The 15,547-nt window shown below is 37.1% G+C and overlaps 1 protein-coding gene across 4 annotated transcripts in view; it reads right to left on the minus strand.

Moving 5' to 3' along the window:
- The window catches only part of CDK14 (cyclin dependent kinase 14), a 597,668-nt gene that overhangs the window by 192,686 nt on the left and 389,435 nt on the right, over positions 1-15,547 (minus strand). For all 4 annotated transcript variants that reach the window (XM_082631823.1, XM_082631821.1, XM_082631824.1 and 1 more), the window contains one exon: positions 7,865-7,958. In XM_082631823.1, coding sequence (XP_082487949.1) covers positions 7,865-7,958 — 94 coding nt within the window. The remainder of the gene's footprint in view (positions 1-7,864; positions 7,959-15,547) is intronic.

Below are 15,547 nucleotides of genomic sequence, written 5' to 3' on the forward strand. Positions count from 1 at the left end.
TAGGCAGTGCTCCTCTGCTACTCCCCCACTTTCTCATTATTTAAGAACCAGTACAGTTTAGGTCCCAGCATTGTCTGGTTTGGGTCAACAATCCCTTGATCCTCATTTTTCTCCCAATTCTGTTCAGTAAGAGTTGTGTACTGGACGTCTCCACCTGGGGTCACCTGCTGTCATATAAAGTCCAGTCCCTGAGCTCTCTTCTTCCTCTCCCTCCACTGGCACTCCTTTTCTTTCTTTTTTCTTTTCTTTTCTTTCCTTTCCTTTCCCTTTCTTTCTTTCTTCCTTCCTTCCTTTCCTTCCTTCCCTTCCTTCCTTTCTTTCTGATAATTATGCCATCACTTCCATTAATCTTTTTCTTAATTTTATTTTTTTATTAATTTTATGGCTATGTTGGGTCTTCATTGCTGCATGCAGGCTTTCTCTGGTTGCCGTGAGCGGGGGCTACTCTTCATTGCAGAGCACGGGCTTCTCATTGCAGTGGCTTTTCTTGTTGCAGAGCACGGGCTCTAGGCACAGGGGTTCAGTAGTTGTGTCTCGTGGGCTCTAGAGCACAGGCTCAGTAGTTGTGGCACACGGGCTCTAGAGCGCAGGCTCAGTAGTTGTGTCTCGTGGGCTCTAGAGTGCAGGCTCAGTAGTTGTAGCGCACAGGCTCAGTAGTTGTGGCTCGTGGGCTCTAGAGCACAGGCTCAGTCGCTGTGTCTCGTGGGCTCTAGAGCGCAGGCTCAGTAGTTGTGGCACACGGGCTCAGTAGTTGTGGCTCAGGGGCTCTAGAGTGCAGGCTCAGTAGTTGTGGCACACGGGCTTAGTTGCTCCGCAGCATGTGGGATCTTCCCGGACCGGGGATCAAACCCATGTCCCCTGCACTGGCAGGCAGATTCTCAACCACTGCACCACCAGGGAAGTCCCAGTGGCACTCCTTTTCAATGTCCCCATTATTTTCCATGACTTCATGGAGCACTTAGTTCCCCAAGCTTGAAACTCTGAAGTTATCTTTGACTCCTTTCTCTTCCAAATCATTTATGTACAAGATGTATTACAACAGTTTTGCAACAACATCCTCCTAACCTGACTGTCTGGAAGCTGTTCTAATGTAGCACAGCTAACAGTACATTTGAGGTGAGCAGGGACCGTGTCTGTTGGTTTTCCACTGCCTGTAGGCACAGAGCCTGGCATGGAACAGATGCCTAAAAATTCTTGTTGCAAGTATAACTGAATGGGATAAAATTTGCTGTAGCATAAAAGCCGTAAGCAAATTACCTAGTACTGTAATAGGGTAACGTGTTAGTACACTTGGGAACATTAATAAGATATTATAGCATAATTAAAATAATATTTTCAAGCATATATTAATGGCTTGGAAATTGCTCCCTATTAAATGTGAAAATAAAGAGAAGCTGAATACAAAACCCACAAATCTATTATTAACCCAATGGTGAAAATCTAGAAAAGAAAATACAAAAATATTTAACACTGGTTATCTCTAAATGGTGGTTTTAATTTCTTTCCATACAGCTTTAAAATTTTTCTAGCTGCCTTATTTTTTATAAGCTTAAGACTCTGAAAAATATTTGCCACCATGGAAATAACCAGGACTATTGATGAGACTTGAAAGAAACGTGTACAAATTAAAAGAGGCATTTATTTCAGGGTGGGTGGTATTATAGTCCACCTCCCCGACTTTTTCTAAAATCACCTTTAAAAAACATTGCTTAATATTTTCAGTATCCTTCACTCCAACATGTATTGCTTAGTTCTCTCCTTCTGTCAGCCTTTATATAGTTGAGTTTATCATTATATCATATTACATTAATTTTGCTGAAATGCCACTTTAACCTTATTATTCTTTTGTTAAAAATTGTACTGTCTCCTTATTACTTATAGACAAAATAAAATTAAAAGTCCTCAATCTATCAAAGTCCAAACTTCAACATCCAACCTCACCTTCCACGCATACAGGACAGACTCCTACTGTGCCTACTCCACTCCTGGACCCTTGCCTGATGTTCCCCATATCCCTTACTCCACTTCAAATCTTATACTTCCTTCCATGCTTAACAAAAATGTTCTTAGAAATTTCCTTTGAACACCCACAGTCCTTATGCATAATCCTGTAATATGCATTTTTAGAATTAAAAAAGGTTAGAGCTGCAAGACACTACTGAAATCATTTAGTTCAATTCCTCCCTTTACAGATGCAGAAACTACAATTCAATTAGAAAAGGTGGCTTGTTCAGGGGGAAAAAAAAACAATCTAGGATTAGAATTCAATATTGAACTCTTAAGAGTTTAGTATTTTAACTAATACAGGATCTACTACATTACTGGATCTCCCATCTGCTGATCAATTGCTCAGCAGTTTTTCATGACTCCATTCCTAATGGTATGTCTTGCCTGCCTATCTTGATTGCCCTCATTTGCTCCAGGGCAGATACCCTGGCACAGAATTCCTTTCCAACTCCGTTGTGCCTAGTGTTGCAGAGGGAGTGCTGAAGAAGTATGGCGGACATCACCTCAAGCAACCCAATGATGGAAGTGAAGATACAAATCTGTGACAGCAATATTCCATCTTAACAATGTGACTGCTACATCCATTGGATGGTAATGACCATCAAAGGAGGTGGTGTCAACTTTCTTTTACATTCTATATGGCCGTTCTAGCCAATCATGAAACCTGAGGGTTATGGTTCCCATTAAGATCCTGGAAAGAGAGCCAGGATGGGGAAACAAGGACTGGAACTGGGTCTACAGGTTACGTCTCGGCAGTCAGTTCAATTGTAAAACACAGAGGCTTAAGGAAGGATCTGACTCAAAAGCCAGGTTGAGTAGTAGATTTCAAAGTTGCCAGAGGCTCTTTTCACACACACACAAATACACACACACACTCTCTTTTAAATTCTGAATGATATATACACGGAAGAGAAACATTCTAACAACTGTACCAATCAAATAATGTACAATATGTTAACAAATAACTGGTTGATGAAATTCCATTGCAAACCAGAAGACCAGGAGACAAGGAAAAGTGAGCCTCTTGGGGTTAATCAATATTCAAAGGCAGGGAGAACTAGAACAGGCCCCCAGAACACAATCATGCCAGCCCCTCTGTCGTGGCTGCTGTACTCTGGGGCCATGAGCCATACAAACCCAGAAGCATCTGCCAAAGGTTTCAGACAGCTGTGCAAGCACTCTCTGCCATTTGTCCAGCTGTTCTGAAATGGCAGAAGAATGTTCCCAGGGTTCCATCAAGTAGAAAGTAGAGTTCTTTTTCAATTCAGAACAATATGATTAGAATACGAATTTTCTTATTAGTTCTGATTTTGTCACTCTGAATATATATATTTACCTGGGTGAATACATCTACTGCTTACTTTCGCAGCTAACAAAGGTGAATAGAAAACACCATGACACATTAAAAAATGAGTAACGCTGAAGAAATGATATAAATCACTCTTTTACTGTAATAGCAGAGTTACTGCTTAGAGAAGTAGGTGCCCGTTCACCTGGCAATTCAAAATGTCTTGAATATAATTTGTCAAAATTCTATCACTTTCCTTCCTTTCTTGTATATGAGCATCACAATTTCAAGGAAAATGATTTAATGGTGAAATCTCAGGCTGCAGTATAGCCAGCTCACCTTACATAGAGCAACACAGTTACTATGTTGTGGAATTGAATGCACTGGACTTGTTAAGAATGTGAACTGCTCCTTCCCACCAAAGGAAGGAAAAATAAGAAAAAGAAAACCTTCAAAAGAAAAATATAAAGGCTCTAGTGACTGATCTTTGTTGCTTTTCACATAAAGACTCAGTGTGTGGGAGTTAATTATATTAGTTATCTTGGGTAATAAGCTTGAATTCTGTGCTTCAAAGTTATTAACCAACCACCTTTCTATATACAGTTCACAGGCAAATGAATGGACTTAATCCATGTACTAAAACACAAAACAAAACGAACAATTCCATGTTTCATGACTTTTCAAAGTTGATTATCTCCTTGGCAATGCTTTACGAGAGGCCAGATACACAACTGCTGCTTTAGAAAAGAGTCTCTGGCAGTTTACACGAGAAGCCCGTGAAAGTGGATTTAATCACATTTAAAAGTCATTCCTCTTCAGACCAGGCATAAAAGGTCACCAAGAAAAAGCATTATTTCCCAGTGATTCAACCACATTGGGTTGGTAAAATTTCTTCTTCCAATGATCGCACAAGTCCTGAGAGAATCTGCTTGTTTAATGTGTCATATGGCTAACATTTGCAAATTTAAACAATTCAGGGGAGGAAATAAAATATTTAAGATGATAACATTTACTGTCAAAAGAAGTTTGCAGATTTCTCTCTCTCTTTTTTTTTGGTCATGTCTAATTCTTCAGGGTAAAACATAACATTATTTAATTCTAAAGCAGCAATTTTATATAGATAAGGATCTTTATCTCCTAATTACCAAAGGACATTTTACTTGTAAAAATCATTACACATGTAAAAAAACTACAGTAAATGAAGGAGTTATTACCATAAATCATGATGCTTATCCGCATTTAAGAGTCTCTATGGTCTAATAAGAGCAAACAGTAGCCTGGTGTGTCAGTATTCCCATAGAAAATTTACAATGATGTATTTCTTTGATTTATTAAAAGCCTAGTCATGGCTCAAAGGTCTCTGAATACTCATAAAATTAGGAAATAATTGTCAATAAAATTAAGAAATAACAAAATCTCCATACAAGAAGCAATTCAACAAGATAGTACCTATTGGAAATGACTTACATTATAAAAATAATATTGAAAATTAAAACTTTGACTAAGCCATATCAATAAACTATGTTTTCATGAAACAAAATTTTTGGTACAACTGCTATAGAATCTACCTCATTTATATAACCATTTCTTTTTCTTTTAAATTTACCCTGAAATAATGTGTATGTAGGGATATTTCTTTCTATATAATTTCCCTTTGAAGTTTTCTGATTTCAAATATAGTAAATTAATGATTTTAGCATAAAAAATAGGTAATTTGACAAGGTTAAGTATTGTTCAATAGCTATCAGAGAGTGAATAGTTAAGTGGAATCTAAAGTTTAGGAAATTATTATCAGAATATAATTAAGTGGTATTATTATTATTATATTTGAGCTTTAAATAAATTAAAAAGCTAAATATTTAAAGATATGTTTTGGCACAAAGATCTATATGATGCAAAGTATAGCCCATTAAAATTCCCTCTCCTGTCATGTTTTTCACAATATGTGAACAAGTGTATTGTATTTTGGGGAAAATAACTGTGGAAAGTTACTTAAAATAGCTGAATGAAAATAAAGGCTTGATTAGAAAAAAGGAAAAGAGAAATATGTTTATGTTAAATTTATGCTAAGGGCCATGAAATATGAATAAAGAGATATTATTTTTTCTTAGCTGGGAAAGCTCATTTTATATCATTTCTTTGTAATATAATCTATAGGCTCAACACAATCTCAATGAAATCAGTAAGCAACTTTCTTGACAACAGAGAGAAGGAAGTGTTTCATGAGTTTAGATGGAGGGAATGAAGTGTAAGAATGGTCAATAGACTTATGAAAATTAAACTGTATTCAATTCAGGACTTTCAATTCTAATAATTTTTCTTAACTAATAGGATAACTGTGCAAAGAATATTTCTGACAGCGCTTTATAGTAGTTAAAGACTATAAACAAGCCATCAATATCAGGCTGATTAAGCAAATAATTCTCCTCCATATGATGAAATACTCATCACTAAGAATGATGATAAGTTTCTGGATTTATTTTCCAATGAGAGGTGTTAACTACCTATTGTCAAGTGAAAAAAGAAAGTTACAAAATAGTATACAAGATACAATTTAATTTTTTTAACATGTGTTGAAATGGAAGATATATACCAAAATACTAAATGTAATTTTCTCTGGGTAGTAGGACAAAGGGGTTTTTCAACTTTTATACTTTTTGACATTGTGGGAATTTTCCATTATAAGGCTGCATTATTATAATCATAAGACATTATTTTAACACTCCGTGTGGAAATTTATGGATGATAATAATAATTAAGTAAAACTGAAAGGAAGTGGATACAGACAGCCTCTGGGAGAAGAAACTAATAAGATAAGACTTTGAAGAAAGTTTCTATAATATTAGGGACTCTGCTGTTTGCCCACCCACTGTGAATACACAGGGATGCCTGGGGTATAGGATACTGCATGGAGGAATCACGTGTGCTTTGATTTTCTAGTTTTCATTTTCCTTTTCTTATCATGTAATGCTGACATCAAGGTGAACACAGCAGTGATGGAGTCTCAATTCATATCACTATACCCTCCTGTGGTCCTTATACTTAATATGAAAGCTACATTTTAAGGGTGTACTTGCATAATCCAATAAGTGCATGTCTTCACAAGGTCCATTCTAAAATGTGCCCCAGTGATTTCACATGGGAGATTTATTTTTAAAAAGTATGATAATGTGGTTAACTGCTACAATGTATACAGTCTGACTCCTTTTAACAAAAAAAAATTAATTTGTCTAGCTCTTATTCCATGTTTTAAATAATAAGTTTATATGAATATTAGCTAATGTGGAAGTTCCACTGAATGAAAATATCTGGTATAAAAATGATTTGATTAAAATAATAACAACACATCTATTGGGTATTTATTATGTGTCAGGCATAGTTCTAAAAGCACTTTATGTAATTAAGTTAATTACTCCTCAAAACAATCTATGAGGTAGGTGTTATCATTATCCCTTATTTTACCCACAGGAAAACTAAAGTTCAGAGAACTAAGTCCCTTGCTCAAAGTGACAGAGCAGGTGACAAAACCAGCTCATCTGGCTACAGAACAAATCTTATTTTTATTTTTCACAGATTTACAAAAATTTTTTAATTTAAAATTTTAGAATAGTTTTAGATTTATAGAAAAGTTGTGAAGAGTAGTACAGACAGTTCCTATATACTCCTCCACCAGTTTCCCTTATTGATGAAATCTTACATTACAGGGAACCTCCATCACACCTAAGGAACACACACTGCTATGCTGATATTAACTAAACTGCACACTTCACTTGTATTTAACTAATTTTTCCCTAATGTTCGTCTTCTGTCTCAGGATTCCATGGAGGATACCACATTACATTACACTGTCATGTCTCCCTAGCCTCCTCTGGGCTGTGACAGTTTTTCAGACTTTTCCTGTTTTTCATGACCTTGACAGTTTTGAAAAGTACTAGTCAGGTATTTTGTAAATGTCCCTCAGTTTGGGTTTGTGTGATGTGGCTTTCCAGATTAGGCTGGGGTTATGGTTTTCGGAGGAAGACTACAGAGGGGAAGTGCCATTCTCAATACATTATACAAAGGGTACATACTACCAATGTGACTTATCTTTGATGATCTTAACCTTGAAGACCGGGCTGAGGTACCATTTGCCTGGTTTCTCCATTTTGAAGTTACTATCCTCCCTTCCCTTCTTTCCATGCTCTACTTTTTAGAAAAAAAGTTACCAATCAAAGCCCACATTTAAGTGGGTAGGAGTGGGAGGGAATAAGATACACCTACTTGAAGGGGGGATATCTATATAAATTATTTGGAATTTTTGTCAGAGCCTTTGTTTTTAACCCACTCTTCTATGTTGCCTCTGACATCCTATCCTTTCTTACCATTTTGGCATATTATTCATGTGCAGTAGTTTAAAAACACAATTCTTCACTAATTTCCTGCTTTTGCAAAGATCCAAAAATATGTTAGAATTAAATGTGACAACCAACAAATTTGTTTGAAATTATTTTCCACTACCACTGTAGGATTTGTCACTGAGGGATGCATTCAAGACCAATTTTTTTCAGAAGTATTCTGTAAAGAACTTACCAGAAATATTCGTTCAAGTTGATCCTGAATGTCTTTCATTCCTGGAAAAGCAGCAACTCCTTGGATCATTTCAACAAAGATGCAGCCAACTCCCCTAAAGAGAGAAGAAAGAACTGTTACTAAAACATCAATATACTCTGCTAAGAATACTAAATCTGGAATTAGAACATCTACTCCTACAAAGGAGAAACAATGAATAAATAATATTCTAAATAAGTATAAAGGGCTGTGCCACATGTACCTAGATCCCTTAACTTTCCTTTCCCTTCTCTGTCTACTGCCCAGAAAGGACTCCAAGTAGATGCAACTACATAGGCTCAGAAAATGGTGCACACCAATAAAATATAAGCCTCACTGACTACCTTACTCACAGGATATGGCCAAGAAACTCCTTAGCTTGATATAGAAAGCCTCTATAGTCTTGTTCTAACATCCTTTTCCAACTCTATTTCACAAATTCACAATGTATTATCCGCTATAGCTGTCCAGGGCTCAAAGCTCTCTCTGCATCAAAATCATCTGGCGAACTTTTAAAAATGCAAATGATCTGAACACAAACCCCAGAGACTCTGTTTCAGTCAGTTAGAGGCAACGCATTGACTCGGGCTGCTCAGGTGATTTAGGGCAGCTACACTGAGGATCTCTGAGCCAGACTGATCTGTCCACAGGCCAAGCATAAACCTATACAACTTGGCTCAAGTTACTCTAATACCTAGAACTCCCTTTTTCTTCATTTGTTTGCTCTTGACATGTAAATCCAACAGAACCTATATAATCTAATTTAAATGTAATCTCTTCCACAAAGCCTTCCATGAACATTCTGCCAGACAGGACAGCTCCCTTTATAAGTTTATTTGTTAAGCTCTTATTCATTATCAGTCGTCTACTATGGTCAAATTCTTCTGCCAGGCTCACAGTTCCTATCTGGTAAGGCAGTCGAACATATCAGGAGACCTTGCCTCCCAGACCACAGAACCCAACAGGAACACCGAATCCACAGTACAGGCAGACAGCCAATCAGATACTTCTACTGAAAGTTTGGGGATAAAGTCACCTGGGAACAGGATGGAAAGAAACTAGCATATGTTGATGAAATAAGTCACATTAAAGGCAGAGAACTTGCAAGAATGGCCACCTTCCTGCAGATGAAGTTCCCTGAATTGACCTGGTTCCCACCTTCTTAAGGCCTGGATATTCTGATAAACCAGCGTTTTTGCTAGATCTCTCTAACTTCTAGCAATTCTCTAGGATTTTTTTTTTAATGGCTCTACCTTTAATGGGTTTATGTTTCCTGAAAGTATACTAATAAAATCATAAACATATTGGGACACTTCTTCAATTGCTGCACTCGTATTCAATTTAGAGTGAGCAGTCCCTTGTGTATTTATTTCAGATCATCTAGAGGTTAAAGACAATGCCTTACTTCTCTATACATGCCCCAGTTGTATGTAAACAATACTTTGAATTAAAGAAGTAATCCATTAGCAGAAATCTCTTCTCTATTACACCACATAATTTTTATCCAAATTAAACACCAATACAGTGAAAATGACTGAAAACAAATGGTACTTTATATCATTAAAGAAATCCATTTAATAATAAAGAATTAATTTCAAAATCAGTATTCTAGGCAGATGAATTTTTATTTTTATTTATTTTAACATCTTTATTGGAGTATAATTGCTTTACAAAGTTGTGTTAGTTTCTGCTGTATAACAAAGTGAATCAGCTATACATTTACATATATCCCAATATACCCTCCCTCTTGGGTCTCGCTCCCACCCTCCCTACCCCACCCATCCAGGTGGTCACAAAGCACTGAGCTGATCTCCTTGTGTATGTGGTCGCTTCCCACTAGCTATCAATTTTATACTTGGCAGTGTATATATGTCCATGCCACTCTCTCACTTCGTCCCAGCTTACCCTTCCCCCCTCCCTGTGTCCTCAAGTCCATTCTCTATGCCTGTGTCGTTATTCCTGTCCTGCCCCTAGGTTCTTCAGAACCATTTTTTTTTTTAGATTCCATATATATGTTAGCATATGGTATTTGCTTTTTTCTTTCTGACATACTTCATTCTGTATGACAGTCTCTAGGTCCATCCACCTCACTACAAATAACTCAATTTCGTTTCTTTTTATGGCTGAGTAATATTCCATTGTATATACAGGCCACATTTTCTTTATCCATTCATCTGCTGACGGGCACTTAGGTTGCTTCCATGTCCTGGCTATTGTAAATAGAGCTGCAATGAACATTGTGGTACATGACTCTTTTTTTTTTTTTTTTTTTTTTTCTTTTTGCGGTATGCGGGCCTCTCACTGTTGTGGCCTCCCCCGTTGCGGAGCACAGGCTCCGGATGCGCAGGCCCAGCGGCCATGGCTCACGGGCCCAGCCGCTCCGCGGCATATGGGATCCTCCCAGACCGGGGCACGAACCCGTATCCCCTGCATCGGCAGGCGGACTCTCAACCACTTGCGCCACCAGGGAGGCCCCATGACTCTTTTTGAAATATGGTTTTCTCAGGGTATATGCCCAGTAGTGGGATTGCTGGGTCATATGGTAGTTCTATTTTTAGTTTTTTAAGGAACCTCCATACTGTTCTACATAGTGGCTGTATCAATTTACATTCCCACCAACAGTGCAAGAGGGTTCCTTCTTCTCCACACCCTCTCCAGCATTGTTTGTAGATTTTTTGAAATTGGCCATTCTGACCAGTATGAGGTGATGGCTCATTGTAGTTCTGATTTGCATTTCTCTAATGATTAGTGATGTTGAGTATCTTTTCATGTGTTTGTTGGCAGTCTGTATATCTTCTTTGGAGAAATGTCTGTTTAGGTCTTCTGCCCATTTTTGGATTGGGTTGTTTGATTTTTTGATATTGAGCTGTATGCGCTGCTTGTAAATTTTAGAGATTAATCCTTTGTCAGTTGCTTCGCTTGCAAATATTTTCTCCCATTCAAAAGACAAAGAGGGTTGTCTTTTCATCTTGTTTATGGTTTCCATTGCTGTGCAAAAGCTTTTAAGTTTCATATGGTCCCATTTGTTTATTTTTTATTTTAATTCCATTTCTATAGGAGGTGGGTCAAAAATGATCTTGCTGTGATTTATGTCACAGAGTGTTCTGCCTATGTTTTCCTCTAAGAGTTTTAGAGTGTCTGGCCTTACATTTAGGTCTTTAATCCATTTTGAGCTTATTTTTGTGTATGGTGTTAGGGAGTGTTCTAATTTCATTTTTTAACATGTAGTTGTCCAGTTTTCCCACCACCACTTATTGAAGAGGGTGTCTTTTCTCCCGTGTATATTCTTGCCTCCTTTTTCAAAGATAAGGTGACCATATGTGCGTGGGTTTATCTCTGGGCTTTCTATCCTGTTCCATTGATCTATATTTCTGTTTTTGTGCCAGTACCATACTGTCCTGATTACTGTAGCTCTGTAGTATACTCTGAAGTCAGGGAGCCTGATTCCTCCAGCTCTGTTTTTCTTTCTCAAGATTCCTTTGGCTATTTGGTATCTTTTGTATTTCCATACAAGTTGTGCAATTTTTGTTCTAGTTCTGTGAAAACGCCAGTGGTAGTTAGATAGGGATTGCACTGAATCTGTAGATTGCTTTGGGAAGTAGAATCATTTTCACAATGTTGATTCTTCCAATCCAAGAACATGGTATATCTCTCCATCTGTTTGTATCATCTTTAATTTCTTTCATCAGTGTCTTATAGTTTTCTGCACATAGGTCTTTTGTCTCCTTTGGTAGGTTTATTCCTAGGTATTTTTTTGTTCTTGTTGCAATGGTAAATGGGAGTGTTTCCTTAATTACTCTTTTCAGGTTCTTCATAATTAGTGTGTAAGAGATTTCTGTGCATTAATTTTGTATCCTGCTACTTTACCAAATTCATTGATTAGCTCTAGCAGTTTTCTCGTAGCATCTTTAGGATTCTCTATGTATAGTATCATGTCATTTGCAAACAGTGACAGTTTTAATTCTTTTCTGATTTGGATTCCATTTATTTTTTTCTTCTCTGATTGCTGTGGCTAAAACTTCCAAACTATGACAAATAATAGTGGTGAGAGTGGGCATCCTTGTCTTGTTCCTGAACTTAGAGAAAATGGCTTCAGTTTTTCACCTTTGAGAACGATGTTGGCTGTGGGTTTGTCATAGATGGCCTTTATTATGTTGAGGTAAGTTCCCTCTGTGCCTACTTTCTGGAGAGTTTTTATCATAAATGGGTATTGAATTTTGTCAAAAGCTTTTTCTGCATCTATTGATATTATCATATGGTTTTTATTCTTCAGTTTGTTAATATGATGTATCACATTGATTGATTTGTGTGTATTGAAGAATTTTTGCATTCCTGCGATAAACCCACTTGATTGTGGTGCATGATCCTTTTAATGTGCTGTTGGATTCTGTTTGCTAGTATTTTGTTGAGGATTTTTGCATCTATGTTCATCAGTTATATTGGTCTGTAGTCTTCTTTTCTTGTGACATCTCTGCTTTTATTATCAGGGTGATAGTGGCCTCGTAGAATGAGTTTGGGAGTGTTCCTCCGTCTGCTATATTTTGGAAGAGTTTGAGAAGGATAGCTGTTAGCTCTTCTCAAAGTGTTTGACAGAATTTGCTATGAAGCCTGGGCTTGTTTTTTGGAAGATTTTTAATCACAGGCTCAATTTCAGTTCTTGTGATTGGTCTATTTATATTTTCTATTTCTTCCTGGTTCAGTCTCAGAAGGTTGTGCTTTTCTAAGAATTTGTCCATTTCTTCCAGGTTGTGCATTTTATTGGCATATAGTTGCTTGTAGTAATACCCATGATTCTTTGTATTTCTGCAGGGTCAGTTGTTACTTCTCCTTTTTCATTTCTAATTCTATTAATTTGAGTCTTCTTTTTTTTTTTCATGATGAGTCTGGCTAATGGTTTATGAATTTTGTTTATCTTCTGAAAGAACCAGCTTTTAGTTTTGTTCATCTTTGCTATTATTTCCTTCATTTCTTTTTCATTTATTTCTGATCTGATCTTTTATGATTTCTTTCCTTCTGCTAATTTTGGGGGTTTTTTTGTTCTTCTTTCTCTAATTGCTTTAGGTGTAAGTTTAGATTGTTTATTTGAGATGTTTCTTGTTTCTTGCGGTATGACTGTATTGCTATAAACTTCCCTCTTAGAACTGCTTTTGCTGCATCTCATAGGTTTTGGGTTGTCGTGTTTTCATTGTCATTTGTTTCTAGGTATTATTGGATTTCCTCTTTGATTTCTTCAGTCATCTCTTGGTTATTTAGTAGCATATTGTTTAACCTCCATGTGTTTGCATTTTTTACACTTTTTTTTTCCTGTCATTGCTATCTAGTCTCATAGTGTTGTGGTGAGAAAAGACACTTGATATGATTTCAATTTTCTCTAATTTCCCAGGCTCAATTGTGACCCAAGATATGATCTAGCCTGGAGAATGGTCCATGAGCACTTGAGAAGAAAGTGTATTCTGTTGTTTTTTGATGGAATGCCCTATAAATATCAATTAAGTCTATCTTGTTTAATGCGTCATTTAGAGCTTGTGTTTATTTATTTTCATTTTGGATGATCTGTCCATTGGTGAAAGTGGGGTGTTAAAGTCCCCTACTATGATTGTGTTACTGTCGTTTTCCCCTTTTGTGGCTGTTAGCATTTGCCTTATGTATTGAGGTGCTCCTATGTTGGTGCATAAATATTTACAATTGTTATATCTTCTTGTTGGATTGATCCCTTGATTATTATACAGTGTTCTTGTCTCTTGTAATAGTCTTTGTTTTAAAGTCTATTTTGTCTGATATGAGAATTGTTACTCCAGCTTTCTTTTGATTTCAATTTGCATGGAATATCTTTTTCCAACCCCTCACTTTCAGTCTGTATGTGTCCCTAGGTCTGAAGTGGGTCTCTTGTAGACAGCATATTTATGGGTCTTGTTTTTGTATCCATTCACCCCATCTATGTCTTTCGATTGGGGCGTTTAATCCATGTACATTTAAGGTAATTATCAATATGCATGTTCCTATTACCATTTTCTTAATTGTTTTGGGTTTGTTTTTGGAGGTCTTTTCCTTCTCTTGTGTTTCCTGCCTAGAGAAGTTCCCTTAGCATTTGTTGTAAAGCTGGTTTGATGGTGCTGAATTCTCTCAACTTTTGCTTGTCTATAAAGGTTTTAATTTCTCCATCGAAACGGAATGAAATCCTTGCTGGTAGAATAATCTTGGTTATAGGTTTTTCCCTTTCATCACTTTAAACATGTCCTGCCAATCCCTTCTGGCTTGCAGAGTTTCTGTTGAAAGATCAGCTGTTAACCTTATGGGGATTCCCTTGTATTTATTTGTTCCTTTTCCCTGCTGCTTTTAATATTTTTCCTTTGTATTTAATTTTTGACAGTTTGATTAATACGTGTCTTGGCATGTTTCTCCTTGGATTAATCCTGTATGGGACTCTCTGCACTTCCTGGACTTGACTATTTCCTTTCCTATATTGGGGAAGTTTTTGACTATCTCTTCAAATATTATCTCAGACCCTTTGTTTTTCTCTTCTTTTTTTGGAACCCCTATAATTTGAATGTTGGTGTGTTTAATGATGTCCCAGTGGACTCTGAGACTGTCCTCAGTTCTTTTCATTCTTTTTTCTTTATTCTGTCCTGCAGTAGTTATTTCCACTATTTTATATTTCAGGTAACTTATCCGTTCTTCTGCCTCAGTTATTCTGCTATTGATTCCTTCTAGAGAATTTTAAATTTCATTTATTGTGTTGTTCATCATTGTTTGTTTGCTCGTTAGTTTTTCTAAGTCCTTGTTAAACGTTTCTTTTATTTTCTCCATTCTATTTCCAAGATTTTGGAACCTCTTTACTATTATTACTCTGAATTCTTTTTCAGGTAGACTGCTTATTTCCTCTTCATTTGTTTGGTCTTTTGGGTTTTTACCTTGCTTCTTCATCTGCCACATATTTCTCTGTCTTCCTATTTGGCTTAACTTACTGTGTTTGGGGATCTCCTTTTTGCAGACTACAGGTTTGTAGTCCCCATTGTTTTTGGTGTCTGTCCCCAGTGGGTCAGGTTGGTTCAGTGGGTTGTGTAGGCTTCCTGGTGGAGGGGACTGGTGCCTGTGTTCTGGTGGGTGGAGCTGGATCTTGTCTTTCTGGTGGGCAGGGCTGCATCTGGTGGTGTGTTTTGGGGTGTCTGTGAACTTAGTATGATTTTAGGCAGCCTCTCTGCTAATGGGTGGGTCTGTGTTCCTGTCTTGCTAGTTGTTTGGCATGGGGTGTCCAGCACTGGAGCTTGCTGACCGTTGGGTGTAGCTGGGTCTTAGAGTTGAGAGGGAGATGTCTGGGAGAGCTTTCACCGATTGATGTCCTTAACTCTACTCTCCCATCTCAGAGGCTCAGGCCTGACACCAGGCTGGAGCACCAAGACCCTGTCAGCCACACGGCTCAGAAGAAAAGGGAGAAAAAAATAAAAAATAAAACTAAATAAAATTTAAAAATTATTAAAATTTTAAAAATTCGAAAGTAATTAAAAAAAGAAGAGAGCAACCAAAGCAATAAGCAAGTCCTCCAATGATAACAAGCACTAAAAACTATACTAAGATAAACATAAAAATCAGAAACAAGTCAGTCACAGACAGCAAACCCCAAGTCTACAGTTGCTCCCAACGTTTACTGCCTCAGTTTTGGGTTGA

The sequence above is a fragment of the Mesoplodon mirus genome (genome assembly GCF_964341445.2).
Source record: "Mesoplodon mirus genome assembly, chromosome: 9".
Lineage (NCBI taxonomy): Eukaryota > Metazoa > Chordata > Mammalia > Artiodactyla > Ziphiidae > Mesoplodon > Mesoplodon mirus.